This window comes from Oncorhynchus keta, chromosome 10 (genome assembly GCF_023373465.1).
Source record: "Oncorhynchus keta strain PuntledgeMale-10-30-2019 chromosome 10, Oket_V2, whole genome shotgun sequence".
Classification (NCBI taxonomy): domain Eukaryota; kingdom Metazoa; phylum Chordata; class Actinopteri; order Salmoniformes; family Salmonidae; genus Oncorhynchus; species Oncorhynchus keta.
The window spans coordinates 34,758,636-34,779,778 of NC_068430.1; the positions used below are offsets into that span (position 1 = coordinate 34,758,636).

The following is a 21,143-nucleotide window of genomic DNA, read 5'->3' on the forward strand; positions in this document are numbered from 1 at the left end:
GAGGAGATATTCACATATATTTTTGCTAACTGCATATGTGACATAACTCCTCCATTTATATTCATAATATCATTAATACATATAATACCATTTGAAAAACAAAATCCATAAAGAATGTTTTTTTTATGAATCAATATGTTTGAGTTTAACCATAACATTTGTTTTTTGTGCAGACCGCTAACCTCACAATTTTCCCCCTCTGTAAATTTTGAATAATCCATTATCTTGTTTGGATATATCTAGTAGTAGCTCATGATGATGTCTTTTGTTTTCTTTTCAGATTTTAAGAAGCCTCCTCTTGCTCCTAAACCAAAACTTGTGAGTCACCTTACCTTCAAGCTTCCTTCCCCCCTTATGTCCCGGCCCTGCTCCTTAGCCAGGGGCCCCAAACCTCCCATCGCCCCCAAACCCACAGTACGACATGACCCTGAGGAGCGCGACTCCTCCCTACTCTGCAACAACGCCCAGGAGGGGTGCACCAACGGGGACCTGCTGTCCTCAGATGAGGACCTTGACCAGGAGAACGAGCCAGAGGACTGTCTGAGTGGAGGGAAGGGGCTAGAGGAGGAGGAGCCAGTGGAACCTCAGTATGACTCATACTCTCTCAGTTCAGGGGTCAACGATCCTGAGAATGGTTATGAAGAGCAGATGGAACCGGTGGAGGAGGAGGAGATGATGCAGGAGAAAGAGGAGGACTGGAGGTTAACTGACAATGTTCAGGCAGAGGAGGTGGATTCTCTGGAAACACTGGGGGACAGTGATGCTGGATTCACAATTTATTCAGTGCACTCGGTGGAGGTAATCGACACGGACATCACTGATGAGATTGACACAGAGGGCTGCTATGCTGGCGAGGCGCTGGCCGACACAGATGGCTTCTCTATCACCAGCATTGAGGAGGAGGAGGCAGCATGCTACTTCTGTGAAACTTGGCCTGGGAAAGAAAAAAAGGAGAATGTGGAGGAAGAGCACCAAATAGAGGAAGAAGAAGCAGAAGAAGAAGCAGCTGATACCACAGCAGATACAGAAACAGAATCTCTCTCTGAGGAACACATAGATCTCCTCGTCAAAGACAACGTAGAGGAGGACCTTGTTACCCAAGAGCCTTCATCCTTCAAGGAGGAGGATGAAGGGGAAGTAGAGGAATCCTCACCTTACCCTGGTAGTCCTACCAATGTCCTACAGGAGGACTTTGGATATGATGTCATTGGTCCCTCAGAGGAGAGAGCACAAAGGTATCAACCATATTCCATAATTGATGAAGAGCCCATGACTGTTCAGTACAGTATGGAAGAGGGTGAGCGCCAACACAGCAAACATAAAGCAAAACAACTTTTCAACACAGAGGAGGAAGCAGTTGACCCTAGCCTGGAACCCTACTACATCTCAACTGAGGACATTGTGGATCCAGAGCAGAGCCCTGCAGAGGGCAAAGGTGACGGATCAGCAGAGAGTGAGAGCACACCGGAAGAATCTTCACTGGTCACAACAGAGACCACGGAGCCCAGTGAGTACGCAGCCATAGGTGACGATGACTCCCTGTGTGAGGACATGGGTCATATTGAGTGTGTCTCTTCTGAGGACTACGTCGAGATAGGAGATGACGATGATGATGATGATGACGACAGGGAGAACATGACAGGTTCATGTCAGAGAAGGATGCCTGTAGTCCAGAGGGTGGAGGCTTTCTTGAACCAGAGTAACAACCAGCCCCGTTTCAGGCTGGTGTCCATCTCTGTGCCAGCGGACACAGACACCTCCCAGGCCTCATCGTTCTCTGACAGCCAGCTGCGCTCCCCAGATGACTCTGATGTGTTCAGGGATGAGGAGGACCTTGAGGGCCACATCATTCCCTACCTGGATGAGACAACCGACATAGAAGGTAACCTTAGTGATGAGCATGTCTACGAAGAGGCAGGCCTGGACTCAGAGGGGGAGAATTTCCTGCCTTTTGACAGAAAATCCATTGTGACCAGGTCCCGGTCGTTGTCAGGGAAAGTGCCTGGTTACGTGCCTGATACGGTTCCTGAGGAGGCGGGCTCCGAGTTCCACCTTCAGAACTACTGCGAGGTAGATTTGGACCGGAGCGGACCCGCGCTGAGCAGCAGTCCCATGTTAAACTCAACCTGGGCCAAGAGCTCATCCAAACAACATCGCTTTCTCCTGTACCCCCGCTCCTTCTCCATGGAGGGACGGGAACTGCCCCTGTGTGTGTACAGGGAGAGCCAGGGTTCCCCAGGGGAGAGGAGGGAGGACAGCCTCTCCCTGCCCTGTGTTATGGGCTCTTCTGGAAGCTTCACCCAGCAAAGTCCCCTGCCCTCCAGCGGCCTGTCCACCCCTACTTCAATGGTGGACATCCCTCCTCCCTTTGAGCTAGCATACATCACCAAGAAGCCCATCACCAAGAGCTCTCCATCCCTGTTCATCGAGGGGGACTCCCCAGACAGGCAGAAAAAGAAGAAGTCCTCCTTCAAGCGCTTCCTGATGCTGAAGTTCAGGAGGAAGACAGAGAGCAAGCTGCTGGTGGACGTCAATGTGTCCTCCTCCAGGTCCTCCCCTGAGTCCAGCCACCACGGCCCTGCCAGGGTCCTTGATTTAGAGAGGCGCAGCACAGGCAGCTCCCCGCAACTCAAGTCCCGGATGGTCAGTAAGCCCCAGCGGTCTCCGGAATCCCCCTCCACCTTCCTGTTCTATAAGGATGGGAAGAGAAAAGGGGGTTCCGTGGCCTTCCTCAACCGCAGTGTGGCACGGGTGGAGTCCTTTGAGGACCGCTCCCGCGCCCCCTACACCCCCCTCCCTCTGACCAAGCCCCGCTCCATCTCCTTTCCCAACACTGACATGTCAGACTACGAGAATATACCTGCCCAGACCCTCAGCTCCGACTATGAGAACATCCAGATCCCTTCCCGGAAGCCTGTACGACCTGGGACCTTTGCAGAGTTCTTTGACCACACGAGTCGGGTGCTGTCCTCTGCCAATGACACTGATGGTTACGTGGATATGAGTAGCTTCCCTGGGTTTGAGAGAAAAGCTCAGTCGCCTGAGCAAGAGCCTGAAAGGTATGGGTAAATTTGAGTTAACTTTTACATCTGCCTTAGATCTCAAGGTGTATAGTTTGCACTGGTAACACACTTGTAATATTCATGTAACATACAACACACTTGTAACATTCATTTTTTTAATGTGTGTACTGTATGAGAGTGCACCACTGAAGTAGATAGATGCTCCCGGTTGTAATATTAGTGATCCCTGCCACCTCTTATACAGAGCACTAGTCTTTTTGATTACTGTGTCCCCGTTGTGTGTGTACTACTCCCTAGGGATAAGGGATTTAGAACCGTTCCCAACGGGAGGGTGCCTTGCTGCCTTGACCACACAGTGGTCAGTCACACGCACACACACGCACGCACGCACGCACGCACACACACACACACACACAACCCTATCCCTATAATCATCATTAAGCATTATAGTCATCATATTGCACATGACATAAAGGAGACCGTGGGACCGCAGGACTGGTGGAGACTGCTTGGAAGTTGTGCTTACATGTTCAGTCACATACAGTAGGAATTAGTTCATCATTGAGGAATGCATATATCAATTCATTTTGGCAGGTCATAGTTTGCTTTGGATGGCTACCTAAGGTATTATACAGACCTCGCCGGATGATTAATTTTCAGAACATTTTGGACTCATCACTCTTCCTTCCAGGCAGGTAATCAGAAAGAAGATTGGGAGATGCAATCTCAGTATTCCGTTATCTCTACGATGTGTTGCCCTCAGCAATGCAGTATAGTAGCCATGTTTACTATTCTGGAGGTGTATGGGAGTTAAACACAAGGGTGTTTTGATACACAGGTCTCTGGGAATCCTCTGAATTAGTGATGCTGTTGCATGTTGTTGCATCACAAGCATCCAAAAGATGTTCAGTTCAAATTAACGAAAGGGGTGTCAAACATACGATCTGGTCAAGGGGGTCCAGTCCGGCCTGCAGGTGGTTTGAGTAAAAAAATCAATATACTTAAAAATGACTAAAACCAAATGGAAACTGTGTAGAAATGATAATGGACCTATATTCATTCAGTTTCTTGACAGTGTCCAGCTGTCATACAGTTTATTGACAGTGTCCAAAAATCGGTGCGGCCCTCTGGACCTCGTTGAAGACCGGATGCGGCCCCTGGTGCAAAATTAGTTTGACAACCCAGCATTAAGGTGACATATTGGTGCACTGCAAATTTTAGATTACAATTTTAATGCCCACATTGTTCAATTGAACACTTTCCTAGTGTGTATAATATGACCCACCGAAATAGTGTTAAACTAACACTTTCAGTGTTGATAAACTAACACCCCAAGAGTGTTGAGTCCCTAACATCAAGGGTTTTGCAAATTCAGACTTAAATGAACACTTTCTTAGAGCTGGTGCTGTTCATAGTGTTAGGGAATTAACACCTGTGTCTTACAGTAACTCATTTTGGGGTGTTGTTTTAACACTGTAGGACAGGGATCATCGACTAGATTCAGCCACAGGCCGATTTCTTCTTGAGTGGATGGTCGGGGGGCCGGACCATAATGACAAATCATTTGTAGACTGCAAATTGACCGCAAGAAGCCGAATATCATGTTTTGACTAAAACATAATCATTTCAAACCTTGCTTACATTTGTATACGGTCACCTCTTCCCCCTTTATTATGCGTGGGAATACTTTGGAACAGATTTCTTATATTAAAATCACTTGGAGCTGATTTCCTGGTTTTAAAAAAAAGTTTTTTTATGTCCTTCAGAAAGTATTCAGGCCCGTGACATTTTCCACAGTTTGTTACATTACAGCCTAATTCTAAAATGGATTAAGTTGTTTTTTTCCCTTCAGCAATCTACACACAATTCCCCATAATAACCAAGCGAAAACAGTAACTTTTTTTTATTTGAGCAAATGTATTAAATATAAAAAACAAAAAGACCTTATTTACATAAGTATTCAGACCCTTTGCTATGAGACTCAAAATTGAGCTCAGGTGCATCCTGTTTCCATTGATCATCATTGAGATGTTTCTACAACTTGATTGGAGTCCACCTGTGATAAATTAAATTGATTGGACATGATTTGGAAAGGCACACACCTGTCTATATAAGGTCCCACAGTTGACAGGTCATTTCAGAGCAAAAACAAAGCCATGAGGTTGAAGGAATTTTCCGTAGAACTCAAGAGAGGATTGTCTCGAGGCACAGATCTGTGGAAGGGCACCAAAACATTTATGCAGCATTGAAGGTCCCCAACAACACAGTGGCCTCCATCATTCTTAAATTGAAGAAGTTTGGAACCACCAAGAATCTTCCTACAGCTGGTCGCCCAGCAAAACTGAGCAATCCGGGGAGAAGGACCTTGGTCAGGGAGGTGACCAAGAACCCGATGGTCACTCTGACAGAGCTCCTTTGTGGAGATGGGAGAAACTTCCAGAAGGACAACCATCTCTGAAGGACTCCACCAATCAGTTCTTTATGGTAGACTGGCCAGACGGAAGCCACTCCTCAGAAAAAGGCACATGACAGCCAGCTTGGAGTTTGCCAAAAGGCACCTTAAGACTCTCAGACCATGAAAAACAATATTCTCTGGTCTGATGAAACCAAGATTGAACTCTTTGGACTGAATGCCAAGCATCACGTCTGGAGGCAACCTGGCAAAATCCCTACGGTGAAACATGGTGCTGGCAGCATCATGCTGTGGGGGATCTTTTTCAGCGGCAGGGACTGGGAGACTAGTCAGGATCGAGGCAAAGAAGAACAGAGCATAGTAGAGAGAGATCCTTGATGAAATCCTGCTCCATTGCGCTCAGGACCTCAGACCGGGGCGAAGGTTCACCTTCCAACAAGAGAGTGATCCTAAGCACACAGCGAAGACAATGCAGGAGTGGCTTTGGGGCAAGTCTCTGAATGTCCTTGAGTGGCCCAGCAAGAGCCCGGACTTGAACCCAATCAAACAGCTCTGGAGAAACCTGAAAATAGCTGTGCAGCAACACTCCCCATCCAACCTGACAGAGCTTGAGAGGATCTGCAGAGAAGAATGGGAGAAACTCCCCAAATACGGGTGTGCCAAGCTTGTAGCGTCATACCCGAGAAGACTCGATGCAGTAATCGTTGCCAATTGTGCTTCAACCAAGTACTGAGTAAAGGGTGTCAATACATAAATGTTTAAATTATGTACATGTGATATTTCCATTTTTTATTTGTAATACATTTCTATAAAATGTATAATTTATAAAATCCTGTTTTTGCTTTGTCATAATGGGATATTGGGTGAAGATTGACGAGGGAAAACACATACATTTTAGAATAAGGCTCCAGTTGGGGAATCCTGCGGATTACAGCATTATTTTCATATCTATTTCCAAGGGTGCCTTTTGAGTGAATTTTAGAAGTAACAGTACCACCCATGACTGTGTTTGCTAGTGACAGAGACATGATTGTTAAAATACTTTGACAGCCTTATTTTACCTTAACACTGTGGTCTTAAACTCCTGGTTTGCAAGCCATATTATGATGGCTTGCTAATTGTATAATTCCTATTGGAATCCAGTCAGTATTAGAATATCCAACAATTGAAACTTTTAATTACTGCAGTTAGAATGACTGCCAAGGTAGGGAAGAGTGATAAATGAGACTACTTCAACCGTCTAAAATGGTACAGCCATCTCAATAATGGGAAAATGTTATTTATCTTTGTGTAGTGTAAGATCAATTACTCAATCAATGTGCATGCAGAAACATATATATTAAAACAAGCTATTTCTAAAAAGCAACCTGCAATAAAGCATACTGGGAAATATGATACTATGGCCCCTTCCCATGTCTTTTTTCACTCTGAGAGAGCTAGCGGAAATGAACTCAACGCAGTCGAGTAGCACCTGGTTAACACTTCATTTATTCACCGCAGGTGGCGTCAATTTCAATCCCACTGGTGTTAACCCCACTAGAATCAACACTCAGATATAACACTCACAACACTTGTTACCTCAACACAGAGATTTTAATACCTACACATTTGTTGTGTGCTTTTAAGGAATTTCTAATGAAATTGTTTGCAAATAAAGGGTCAGAGATCCACTGCCTGTACCAAACACATAGGGTCTTACTGTTTTCTACTCTCTCATTTGAACTGATATGGTTTTAGACTGCACATATTGACTGTCTTTACTTTCCATAGCAGGCTTTTGGCTATTAATCAGTTTGTCATGGTCATGAGAATTACACTGTATGTTGTAGCTGAAGGTTGGTGAGCAGTGGTCAGGGGATTTGCCTGTAGGTGTTGGCTAAAGACAATACAGACTCAAACTTGAATTGATGTTCGACAACTCAGACTCGCGACGCATTTGGCAAGGACTACAGACTATCTGGACAACACCCTGGGTCTGGGCACCACCCTCTACAACTGGATTCCGGACTTCTTGACGGGCAGTCCACAGGCAGTGAAGATTGGCATCAACTTCTCCTTCACACTGATTCTTAACACAGGGGCACCCAGGGATGTGTCCTCAGCCCTCTGCTGTACTCCATGTTCACCCACGATTGTGTGACTTTGCACGACACCAACTCCGTCATCAAGTGTGCTGATGACACCATGGTTGTAGGCCTGATAATCAACAACAATGAGTCCGCTTATAGTGAGGAGGTAAGTGAACTGGCATTGTGGTGCCAGGACAACAATCTCTCCCTCAACGTCAGCAAAACAAAGGAGTTGATGGTTGATTTCAGAAAGCAGAGGACGGAACATGTCCCAATCCACATCAACAGGACTGCAGTAGAGCAGTTTTGAGTTTCTCGGCGTCCAGCCCTATCGTTTCATTCTGAACAGAACCATAACATTTTTTCGTTGCATTCCACTGTTCCGACCAGCAAAATAATGTTCTACACAGGTTTGAATAAAGAAAAACACACTTTTTTTGGGACTATAAAAAAACGTGAAAGTACGTTAATAATCGGTTCCCATGCTTTAAAAAAAAAAATCAGTTCCGAAACAGAACATAATATTTACATTTTTGGTTCGGGTTCTGTTCCTCAAATAATTTGTTATTTTACAGTTTTCTGTTCTGTTCCCCGAGGACTTGACATGGACCAACAACACCACCACACTTGTCAAGAGGGTGCAACAGCATCTCTACTTCCTAAGGTGGCTGAATAATTCCTCTCCAAATACTACTGCTGCACCATTGAGAGCGTACTCCTGACCAGTTGCATCACGGCCTGGTACAGGAATTGCTCCGTCCACGACAGCAAGGGCCTCTAGCGGGTGGTGAAGACAGCCCAGTACATGGACCGTGCTCCCATCCATCCAGGACATCTACTCCAAACGGTGCCCGAGGAAAGCCCGCAGCATCGTCAAGTACACCACACACCCCAGCCACGAGCTGTTCACTCCCTTACCATCGGGCTGATGATATCAGAGCATGAGGTCTGATACCAACAGGCTCAGAGAACGTTTATATCTACAAGCCATCAGACTTCTGAACACTTGAACTGGGCTGACCACACATGTACTCACTCACTCACTCACACACACACATTCATGCTACATACACATCACAACTGCTGCTACCAGAATATTATTATGATTGCTAAATACTGCACAATTGAAACACTTGCCCCCCCAATTTCTCCTTCCCCAAAACATGTGTAAATGTTCCTATATTGTACGTATGCTAAAATGTTTATTATATTCTACTGAGCAGTTTACTGTATGTTCGTATTCTTATCTTTTATTATTTCTTATTGTTGTTGCATTTATCGAGAAGGAACCAGCAAGTAAGCATTTCACTAATAAAACTTGAATTTTAAACTTGAGGTTGGTCAACAGTGGTCAGGGGCTCTGCCTGTAGGTGTTGGCTAGAGGTTGGTCAGCAGTGGTCAGGAGCCCTGCCCATAGGCTAGGTGTTGGCTACAGGAAGGCCTGGGTGTGGGGCCTGTGAGGTCATTGTCAGGTCATCCCTGGGGAGGAAGTGTCCTGCCTTTGAGCGTCCATTTCTCTGTTTACGGGAAATGCCGGAGAAGGGGTGGAGGACTTTAAAGGGCTTTACAGTACATACAGGTCTTGACTTGTTTGTGGTGTTGAACGCAGAAACAGTCAAGCGCCGGGTACACCTCTTGTGATAGCATTAGTAGCACATCACTTAACATACCGAGGCACAATTATTTGTTACTCCAGCCTTCTTTACAGGTATCTTTACTAATTTCGCCACTAGAATAATTACTATCTGAGAAACCAAGTCCTTCAGTATATTTGAGGTCACTGACCAGTGGATACTCACCCTTCCAGTATCAGCAGGACAAACAAATAAGCTCACAAAGAGCCTGGGGAAGCGGGGAAGTATAATTTGTTATCCCCTTTTGTAATTCGCCACTGTAGATTTGTTCTTTGGCTGTAATAAAACATTATAGCACAGAGGCTGCAGAGACCGGATGCTATTGCCATGGTTAAGGGACAAAGTTGTAACATGCAGAGATTAAGATGTGTTTTTGGTTGGAAATGATTTGGAAGCTGAAAACTGGCAACTGACTCAATCGGTTCCTTTGTTCCGATTTAGTCGAGGACACCACTATTAACTGCATCCCATCCCATTGATGCTGGTCCATGGCCTGGGTATGGCTGTGTCGCTGGAGGCACTCTAGGTTTATTGGTGGTCTTTCCCCACACTAAAAAGATCTCTCATCTCTTCTCATAATATCACGTTGTCGCTCTCCATATGTCTGATGTTCCTCCATATAACCTGCTATTATTACAGCAGTCTTGCCCATTCACCCTCTGAATGGCACATATACACAATCCGTGTCTCAATTGTGTCAAGGCTTCAAAATCCTTCTTTAACCTGTCTGATCCCTTCATCTACACTGATTGAAGTGGATTTAACAAGTGACATCAATAAGGGATCATAGCTTTCACCTGGATTCACCTGGTCAGTCTATGTAATGGAAATAGCAGGGAGTCCTTATGTTTTGTACACTCAGTGTAAATGTACTGTCAATGCTGTATAAAGATAATACTTCATGTTGTGGTCTGTAGATAAAGACATTCCTGATGGAAATGCCATACTGTACATTGGAATGGGCAGATAGAATCTTGAAAAATGTCTCTAACAATGTCATTGTTCTCTTCCTGAACAAATGGTTTTTAATTTGTTTCCCTGAGAAACTTTGAGTTGTATTAGCCATTCATCATGGCAGAAGGCCTGACACCGTGACCTATGAGAGATCACTCTGGGGTTGATTAATCCTCCTTTCCATTGATCAGACATGTTCCTCTTCATTTCCTATAAAGAAGCTTTACCAGCCCTCTCTGTGTTGGTTTGAAAATGGATCCTAGCTGAAGACAAGCTGTCTCACTCTGTCTCCCACCTTCATATTCATCTCAGGATGTTTTTTATGTTTTTTTTTTTCCGTTTTTTTTCATGCTAATGATCAGAGTTTGGGATTTTATGAATTTGATCCACTGCCCATCAGATGAGTTACAGCTTCATAATGCCTCTCTGTAAATGTCCTTTGGTTTAGTAATATATTTGATGGGTTTATTGTCTCTCCTCTCTCTCCTCTCCTTCCTTCCTTCACTGGCTCACCCTCATCATTTGCCAGATTTCAGAAAACTGCACTGATAAAACTGCCACTGTATGGTGTGTGTGTTTGTTAACATACATATTTTAATGTTTGAATGTGTATTTGTTGACATGTATGTGTGAACTACACTACAGTAGGATCTTAATTTGAGCCAGATTGCTACAGCAGGAAAATAATCCTGCAGCAACGGGAAATGTGGATTATTATGTGTATTATAATTGACAATACATTTTTCGTAAGAGAAAATCAAGTCTGAAATTTAGAGTGGAAATTACAAACTTCAGAAGACTTTTTTTTAACCTCAAATACACTACATGTTTTACATGTAGGAAAGTTCACCTGCAACAGGCTGATCAAATTAAGATCCTACATCTCTATACGGATGCTCTTATCTGGTCCTGTCCTCTCAGTGCCTATACAGAAGCCTACACCGTGTGCGCCATAGCTGTTGGTTCACCTGGCGGGTCAGAGGTTGAGGCTGGGGGCGGGATAGTGGAGGAGGAGGACCAAGAACAAACCTCTGAGGAGGAGGAGGGAGGAGCAGATAACACATATGACAGACGGGTACGTTTTCAAAACCAAGATATTGTTATTGTATTATGTTTGCTATTCCATAGAGATGTGTTACTGATAATGTTGTTCTTTACAGACCGACGGTCGATCCAGAGCCTTCTACATTGCCAAAGAGCTGGTGGACACTGAGAGATTGTGAGTGACCTGAGTATCACATATAACACTACTAATCAGCATCATTGTAACTCTTTTACTCTGTAACATTGTTGTGTCCTTTTCACCTTGTTATTTCACCTTAATAACCTGTAAATGAATGCATTTTTACATTCATCTGCACATGTAAACCTGACAGTGCCTCAATTCTCTCTCTGCAGACATGTGAAAGCCCTCAAGCTTCTCCAGGAGGTAGGTATGAAGACGTCTCTGAACCAGACATGTATTTCTAGATGGATTAGATTTCCTCTCACCTTCATGTAGCAAACTCTGCTCCAGGAAAGCTCTCTGTCATTGGGCGTTTGGTGCCCCTATGAGTTGGTAGGAAAAAGATACAGGAGATGGATCAGAGAGGCAGACAACAAGGTTTATACAAATCTCCTCTGTTGCAATCCCAATGCTAGGCTAGAAGCAAGGGGAAATAATGTCTAGATGCTTTTTACAGTGGAGATCAAGTTTATGAATTGCCTGACTGGGCTGATGGGACAGTGGACGTGCAGTGATTTCTCAGATAGAACAGTAAACAGGCATTTCACCGTCATAGACGTGGGTTGTTGTGTATAGATAACAGTTGGAAACTTGGCTTGGGAGAGAGAGAAGGAAGGATGTATCTATAATACAATGTAATTGTATTTATTTTTGTGACTTGCAAACCTGCTGTAAAATGAATAAGAGTTCTGGACAAATTAGGAGAGGGTGTCGAGTCATTATTATTCCTTGTTTGCCATTATAGCCAGTGGTGGTCATTGGTGAGAGTGGAGATGGGGCTCTATCTGAGGGCCAAGGTGGCTGGGAGGGCATCAGACACTTCCCTGAAGTATGTGTGGTGCCTCCACTCATCTTACTTTTGTCTCTCTGTGAACCACTTTCCCCAAGTAGAGCCCCACCAACCACTGTACTTTAATTCAATTTTGAAGGTATTACAAACTAATGTGACTTTACTTTCATTAATCTGATTACTTTTATTTATCGAATCAACTATGTTTAATTGTTACCCGATTAAATTAATAATGTAACAATTAACTCATTAGGAATTTGGGGCACCATGAGAGAAGTTGTTTAAAGAGTTACCATGTCCCCGAAACATCCATAAAGCAGTCAACATATTAATGATGACCTCTTATCAGTCATAACCTTCTTGGATCTGCAAAAACCCCAGCCTTACTTATGAATTCAATACTACACAAATTGGTTTAATTGTTTATTTTATAGCTAACTAAATTATAACACAATAAACTTACACACTCAATACATGAGAAAAAGGTCCCTAGTGGACTGACATAACATGGTGGCTTTTTACAAAACGACATGGAGAGGGAGAGAGAGAGAAAAGTAAAGTGAGGCACATCATTTATACATTTTAGAAACTATTCTCACAGTAATCATGTACTTTGCACAAGAACCACCACCTCTTTAGAATTAGAAATCATTAACTTATTTATGTGTGTATGCCTTCGCTCGACGTTTATCACTGTCACAACCAGCCCTCCTCAGCAAGGTTGTTGGCCTTTCAGCAGCACGCTTGTATAGCTATGATTGTCCGAAAGTGGTTTCCCCTTTCCCATCGTCTACTGTTGTTCACTCTGGAAGATGCTCCATGGAAGATAGGGTAGCCAGCTGTGTCGACAGTTCCCATTGGTGATGAGAGTAGTAGGATACAATGATTTGACAAGAGTAGTAGGATGGTAGGATGGCTAAACAGCCGTACCAGTGATTGTCTGGAAGGTGAGCTTCTCTCCGCTTCCGGGTGTTGATATTCAAGGTTCAAACCACTCTGGACGTGAACTGCAGCTCTATACACACCTTTCTGGTCTGGAAGGTGAGTTTATTTTCTTCACCTCGTGTTGAGGTTCAAAGTTCCAACCATTTCAAAAGTTTAACTACCACTTCACATTTCCTGGTCTACTGTTAATTTATCCACCAATCCTTTTATGCACTCTGGCCGAAGGAGATGGCTCCGTCTGGCTGACACGCTCTCTGACCTCACTCAGGGTGTGGCTATATGCTATTCAAAGATTTAGGAGACAAATTATCTTATGGCTCCTAAAATCACATTCCTATCTTAACAGAAGTATTTTCATAATTTTTCATATTTCCTATACAACGTTGAGTATGGAGACTTCATACATGTAGTGTATATAATTTAAGTTACATTATTTCCTTTTTCCTTTATAAACTTTTGAATAACATGACAAAATACATAACAATTTGACATTAGTTTTCTATTGATCATCTCTGACCATTCCCCACGTTCTTTTGTTAGAAATATTGTTTAGTGGGAAAAACTCTGTTAACAAAGCACATTCCTTGGTGGATTTTGGAAGGAGATCTCTCTGGATCTCCTCTCCTTTAATTTATGACAGTGTGAGCTGTCAAACTGGCCCAGTTCCCTCCCCCCCTCTTTTGTGGGTGAGAGAAGGACTGGTTACTGTCATCCATTGCCAAGCTGATCTGACCCATTTGAATCCTCACAGGACAGTCATGACACTGAACACAGTGTTTAAGTGGCAGTCTTTCTCCAATGTATTTACAATGACATAACCCACAGACTGTTGATACATTAGAAGAGGAGTTGGAGCCTAAAAGCCCTAAAAAGGCATAACACCTCAAAGTACAAAGTACTTGCTTCATGTGTGTTCATCTATTACATGTTTTCTCAGCCTACATGTTCACACATTCTATATATGTAATGTATACAATAACTATGTATTCATACTATGACTCTCCCATATCCATGAGATGTCCACCACCCTCATAAAATGTTTTATCTGGTTCTTCAATGATAGGATTAGACCCACCCGTTGTATAACGTGATATGGTTGGTACAGTAATAGGTACACATGCAAAAGCATGTTCAGATCTTGGCAGACATAACATTTTTTGTCTGTGGTGACGTCAAATCGTGTGAATCACTCAGACAAGATAGAATCATTGGGATGGCTTTGAATTATGTAATGGAGAGGGGTACCTACAGACTGGAGAACAGCACTGTCTGCATTAGCTGTGTAGAAGGGTTTTCAGCAGCAGAGAAGCCTATCCTATGTTGGGGGGGGAGTAAGTGGTTCATTACACATTTCAGAGAGAAGGCAAGGGAAGGCAACCCTTCTGTGGTCAAAGTTCATCTCGGTTCACTTCTCGCTGCATTACATCACAAGGCCTTGTCTGTCACCTCTTTCCTGAGAAACCAGGCTTGGATTGGTATGGCACTTTAAAAAGTGGGTCAGCTCTTGCCTTGGGACTGATTCAAAATTCCAACGTGGTTAATGGAATGACACAGCAATTTTACACTGTATTATTTCTAAAATACTGGTTGAGAACAATTGTTGTGATCAATGAGACGCAATTGTAAGATGTAATGAAATTTCCATCACAGAATGTGGTAATGCCCCTCTCCCAGTCATTGACAGGGTGCTGTACTATACTGTACATAGGGAAGCTGGTAAACATACCGTAGAAATCCTACTTACTTCTCATGGCGTATGGAGATAATCTAATGTTCTGTGTTCTGTACATTATATGCTAACTGGCTACTTCATGCAGTCATTTATAGTCAGTCTAAAAATAGACATCATAACACAGACAGACAGAATGCTCACTGAATTGGAAGTTTAGTTATGTGAATGGAGGAGTCGTCCAGCCGTAGGACTGGAAGCACTTGTCGAATTCATACGTTGAGTGTGTATCATGTACAGTTTATTAATAACCCATATGATGAAATCATCTTTGTCTCTGTCAGGACTTCAGGGAGGCGGTGGGGGCTGCAGTAGGGGATGAGGGGGATCCTGTGCTGGAGGAGGAGCGGCTGAGAGAGATCCTCAATGAGCTGCCCGATGTTTACACTCTGCACCGCAGAATCCTCACCGAGTTAGAGAACCGCATCCGACAGTGGTGAGACATTGACTGCACACCATACACACAAATCAAATCAAATTGTATTGCTCACATACATGTGTTCAGAAGATGTTATTGCGGATGTAGCAAAATGCTTTGGCTTTTAGTTCCGACAGTGCAGCAATATCTTACAAGTAATATCTAACAATTTTGCAACAAATACCTAATACACACAAATCTAAGTAAAGTAATGGAATTAAGAGTATATACATATATGGAAGAGCAATGTCAGAGTGGCATAGACTAAGATGCAGTAGATAGTATAGAATACAGTATATATATATATATATATATATATACATACATGGGCTATATATGGGCTACTATATATATATACATACATGGGCTATATATGGGCTACTATATATGGGCTACAAAATGACTGGCACCCCTGACTGGCAATGCAAAAATAATGCTTAAAACCTGTCTAGGACTGGGGTTCCCGCAACAGCCAGTGAAAGTGCAGGGCGCCACATTCAAAACAAAAAAAATCTCATAAGTAGTTTCAGTAGTTCTAAAACATGCTGTGATTTAGCTTAGTGTAACGCTTCTCATTGGTGGAAGGAGAGGAGGACCAAAATGCAGCGTGGTAAGTGTTCGTCATGTTTAATTGAACAAACTGAACACTACACAAAATAATAACGAAGAGAAAACGAAACAGTTCTGCCAGGTGAACAGACACTAAAACAGAAATTAAACACCCACAACCAAAATGGGGAAAACAGGCTACCTAAGTATGATTCTCAATCAGAGACAACGAACGACACCTGCCTCTGATTGAGAACCATACTAGGCCAAACACATAGAAATATAACAACCTAGAAAAAAGAACATAGACTACCCACCCCAACTCACGCCCTGACCAACCTAACACAAAAACATAAAAAAGGAACTAAGATCAGAAAGCGACAGTACCCCCCCCCATCCCCAAAGGTGCGGACTCTGGCAGAAAAATCTGAACCTATAGGGGAGGGTCTGGGTGGGTGTCTGTCTGCGGTGGCGGCTCTGGAGCGGGACGTGGACCCCACTCCACCATAGTCTTTGCCCGCTTAAGTGGTGCCTTTGGAGCGGCGACCCTCGCCGCCGACCTCGGACTGGGGACCCTTGCAGCGGGCCCCGAAAAGATGGGAGACTCCGGCAGCGCCGTAGTGAAAGGTGACTCCAGCAGTGCAGCATTGAAGGGTGACTCCGGCAGTGCAGCAGTCAAGGGCGACTCCGGCAGCGCCGTAGTGAAGGGCGACTCCGGCAGCGCCATAGTGAAAGGCGACTCCGGCAGCTCCTGACTGACGGGCGGCTCCGGCAGCACCTGACTGACAGGCGGCTTCCGCAGCTCCTGACGGACGGCCGGCTCCCGCAGCTCCTGACTGACGGCCGGCTCCCTCAGCTCCTGACTGACGGCCGGCTCCTGCAGCTCCTGACTGACGGCCGGCTCCCGCAGCTCCTGACTGACGGGCGGCTCCCACAGCTCCTGACTGACGGCCGGCTCCCGCAGCTCCTGACTGACGTGCGGCTCCGGCAGCTCCTGACAGACGGGCGGCTCTGGCAGCTCAGGACAGACGGACGAACCTGGAGGGAGGAGACGGAGACAGCATGGTGCGTGGGGCTGCCACAGGACCCACCAGGCTGGGGATACCTATAGTAGGCCTGGTGCGTGGAGGAGGCACCGGATGGACCGGGCTGTGGGGGAGCACTGGAGCCCTGGTGTGCAGCCTTGGCACCACTCCTTCAGGCTGGATGACCACTTTAGCCCGGACCCTCCAGAGTGCAGGCACAGATTGAACCGGGCTATGGGTGAGCACTGGAGATCTGGTGCATACCACTCGCACCTCTCCCTTAGGCTCAATGCCCACATTCGCCCGGCACGGGCGGAGTGCAGGCATAGGACGCACTGCACCCTCCCAGCGCCCCGGAGACACAGCACGCAGAGCCGGCGCAGGATACCCTGGGCCGAAACGGTGTACCGGAGACCAGACACGCTGAGCCGGCACAACACGCCCTGGCTGGATGCCCACACTCGCATGGCACTTGCGGGGGGCTGGCCTATAGCGCACCGGGCTATGAGCGCATACTGGCGACGCCGTGCTCTTGACCGCAGAACACTGTGCCTGACCAGTACTGCACTTCCTCTGGTAAGCATGAGGAGTGGGCTTAGGTCTCCAACCTGACTCTGCCACACTCCCCGTGTGCCACTCCCCCAAAACATTTGGGGGCTGCCTCTCGTGCCTGTCACGCTGCCTTGCTACTTCCTCATATCGCCGCCGCTCAGCTCTCGCTGCCTCCAGTTCTTCCTTGGGGCGGCAATATTCACCAGCCTGTGCCCAGGGTTCCTTACCGTCTAAAATCTCCTCCCATGTCCATGATTCCAGAGAACGCTGCTGCTCGATACCACGCTGCTTGGTCCTTGGTTGGTGGGTGTTTCTGTAATTCTTCTCTTTGGTGGAAGGAGAGGAGGACCAAAATGCAGCATGGTAAGTGTTCGTCATGTTTTAATTGAACAAACTGAACACTACACAAAATAATAACGAAGAGAAAACGAAACAGTTCTGCCAGGTGAACAGACACTAAACAGAAATTAAACACCCACAACCAAAATGGGGAAAACAGGCTACCGAAGTATGATTCTCAATCAGAGACAACGAACGACACCTGCCTCTGATTGAGAACCATACTAGGCCAAACACAGAAATATAACAACCTAGAAAAAAAACATAGGCTACCCACCCCAACTCACGCCCTGACCAACCTAACACAAAGACATAAAAAATGAACTAAGGTCAGAACATGACACTTAGAGCCCCATCAAATTACAGAAAAACTCATAATAAACATTGATACGATAACAAGATACGACTATTATACATGGAACTTTAGATACATTTCTCATTAACCTCTTGATTCTAGCCATCCCGGATCCAGGATCGTGAATACAGCCTCAAGCTCATTACCATAACGCAACGTTAACTATTCATGAAAATCGCAAATGAAATGAAATAAATATATTTGCTCTCAAGCTTAGCCTTTTGTTAACAACACTGTCATCTCAGATTTTCAAAATATGCTTTTGAACCATAGCTAAACAAGCATTTGTGTAAGAGTATTGATAGCCTAGCCTAGCCTAGCATTTAGCCTAGCATTCAGCATGCAACATTTTCACAAAAACAAGAAAAACATTCAAATAAAATCATTTACCTTTGAAGAACTTCAGATGTTTTCAATGAGGAGACTCTCAGTTAGATAGCAAATGTTCCGTTTTTCCAAAAAGATTATTTGTGTAGGACAAATCGCTCCGTTTTTGTTCATCACGTTTGGGTAAGAAAAAACCCAAAAATTAAGTCATTACAACGCAAACTTTTTTCAAAATTAACTCCATAATATCAACAGAAACATGGCAAATGTTGTTTAAAATCAATCATCAAGGTGTTTTTCACATATCTATCGATGATAAATCATTCGTGGCAGTTGACTTTCTCCTCTGAAGAAAATGGAACGCGCATAGATCTGGAGATTACGCAATAATTTTGACGGAGGACACCTTGTAAATGTAGTCTCTTATGGTCAATCTTCCAATGATATGCCTACAAATACGTCACAATGCTGCAGACACCTTGGGGAAACGACAGAAAGTGCACACTCATTCCTGGCGCATTCACAGCCATATAAGGAGACATTGGAACACAGGGCATTCAAAATCTGGACCATTTCCTGTATGAAATTTCATCTTGGTTTCGCCTGTAGCATTAGTTCTGGGGCACTCACAGATAATATCTTTGCAGTTTTGGAAACGTCAGAATTGTTTCTTTCCAAAGCTGTCAATTACATGCATAGTCGAGCATCTTTTCATGACAAAGTATCTTGTTTAAAACGGGAACGTTTTTTATCCAAAAATTAAAAGAGCGCCTCCTATCTCGAAGAAGCAACCGCTGTGTCAGATTTATTTTTAACTTTACGGAGAAAGCAAACCATGCAATAATCTGAGTACAGCCTTTAGACAACAAAGCAGCCAAAAGATACCCGCCATATTGGGTAGTCAACATTACTCAGAAATAGCATTTTAAATATTCACTTACCTTTGATGATCTTCATCAGAATGCACTCCCAGGAATCCCAGTTCCACCATAAATGTTTGATTTGTTCGATAATGTCCATCAGTTATGTCCAAATATCTTCTTTTGTTAGGGTATTTGGTAAACAAATCCAAAAGCGCGTTCAGGTCGCGCCGAACGTCAGACGAAAAGTTCAAAATGTTCCGTTACAGCCCGTAGAAACATGCCAAACTAAGTATGGAATCAATCTTTATGATGTTTTTAACATAAAACTTAATTAATGCTTCAACCGGACAATTCCTTTGTCTGTACAAATGAAGTGGAACGTAGCTACCTTTCACGTGAGCGCGCCAGACCGAGGCTGTGGCACTCTGCCAGACCACTCACTCAACGCCTTCCTTTATAGTAGAATCCTCAAAACGGTTTCTAAATACTGTTGACATCTAGTGGAAGCCTTGGGAAGTGAAACATAACTAATATCCCACGGTCTCTTCAAGAGGGGCTGAGTTCAAAAACTACAAACCTCAGATTTCCCACTTCCGGGTTGGATTTTTTCTCAGGTTTTTGCCTGCCATATGAGTTCTGTTATACTCACAGACATCATTCAAACAGTTTTAGAAACTTCAGAGTGTTTCCTATCCGAATATACTAATTATATGCATATTCTAGCTTTTACGGCTGAGTAGCAGGCAGCTTAATTTTGGCACGTTTTTCATCCAAGCTACCCAATACTGCCCCCTAACCCAAAGAAGTTAAACACATATAAACAATATAATTATAGAGATAAACTCAAAATACCAACATGTGAGAAATACGATACTTTATTAATGTTTCAATGGAATCAAACAAAATAATTTATTGATTTAATTAAAAATCAATGTCCTCCAAATCAAGGTTTCACAATTAATGGCACACTTAAAGATGATTGGAAATAACATATACAAAAATTAAACTACAAATTAAATTCCACTTATTTAAGTTTATCTAAGTCCTAAGGAACTATATTGAGCCATAACATCACTTCCTGTTTCACTAGGGTATAAAAATGAGGTAACACACACACAATATCCCACTGTCATCCAACACCATGAAGAAAACAAAAGAACTGGCATTTCAAAAGAGACAGATGGTCGTAGACCGTCATAAATCTGGTAATGCCTACAAGAAGATCCACAACCGATTGAATATACCACAGAGCACTGTCAGGGCAAATATAAAAAAATGCAAAAGATATGGAACAGTTGAAAACCTCATGGGTAGAGGACACAAATGCATTTTGCCCCCCAGGATAGGGAGGAGGATGGTGAGAGATGCAACAAAATCCCCAAGAATCACTGTGAAAGAATTGCAGGCCTTGGTGGCATCTTGGGGTCACCAGGTTTCAAAAAGCACCATCAGATGCCACCTCCACAACCACAGACTCTTTGGAAGGGTTGCCAGAAGAAAGCCCTTTCTGACCACAAGACACAGACGCAAGTGCTTGGAGTTTGTCAAATGTCATTTAAAATATGACTGGAAGAAGGTGTTCTGGTCAGATGAGACCAAAATTGAACGTCTTGGTCAGATACAGCATCGGCATGTTTGGTGTCGAAACTGAGATGCATACAAGGAGAGGCACCTCATACCCACTGTGAAATATGGAGGGGGGTCAGTGATGTTTTGGGGCTGTTTTAATTCCAGAGGTCCAGGGGCACTGGTTAAGATTGGTGGCATAATGAATTCCACTAAGTATCAGGCAATTTTGGCTGACAATCTGGTTGCCTCTGCCAGAAGGCTGGGACTTGGCCGTAGGTGGACTTTCCAACAAGACAATGACCCAAAACATACGTCAAGATCCACACAGATGGTTGCACTCAGTACTAAATGAGGAGTGCCAACA

At 44.2% G+C, this 21,143-nt stretch overlaps 1 protein-coding gene across 50 annotated transcripts in view; it reads left to right on the plus strand.

Moving 5' to 3' along the window:
- Positions 1-21,143, plus strand: part of LOC118388583 (FYVE, RhoGEF and PH domain-containing protein 5) — a 74,671-nt gene that overhangs the window by 7,319 nt on the left and 46,209 nt on the right. For all 50 annotated transcript variants that reach the window (XR_008144558.1, XR_008144560.1, XR_008144557.1 and 47 more), the window contains exons 2-6: positions 281-3,059; positions 11,015-11,168; positions 11,254-11,312; positions 11,492-11,522; positions 15,067-15,218. Coding sequence is in view for 3 of the 50 variants with exons in the window: in XM_035777794.2 (XP_035633687.1) it covers positions 281-3,059; positions 11,015-11,168; positions 11,254-11,312; positions 11,492-11,522; positions 15,067-15,218 (3,175 nt within the window). In the remaining 47 variants the exon portion in view is untranslated. The remainder of the gene's footprint in view (positions 1-280; positions 3,060-11,014; positions 11,169-11,253; positions 11,313-11,491; positions 11,523-15,066; positions 15,219-21,143) is intronic.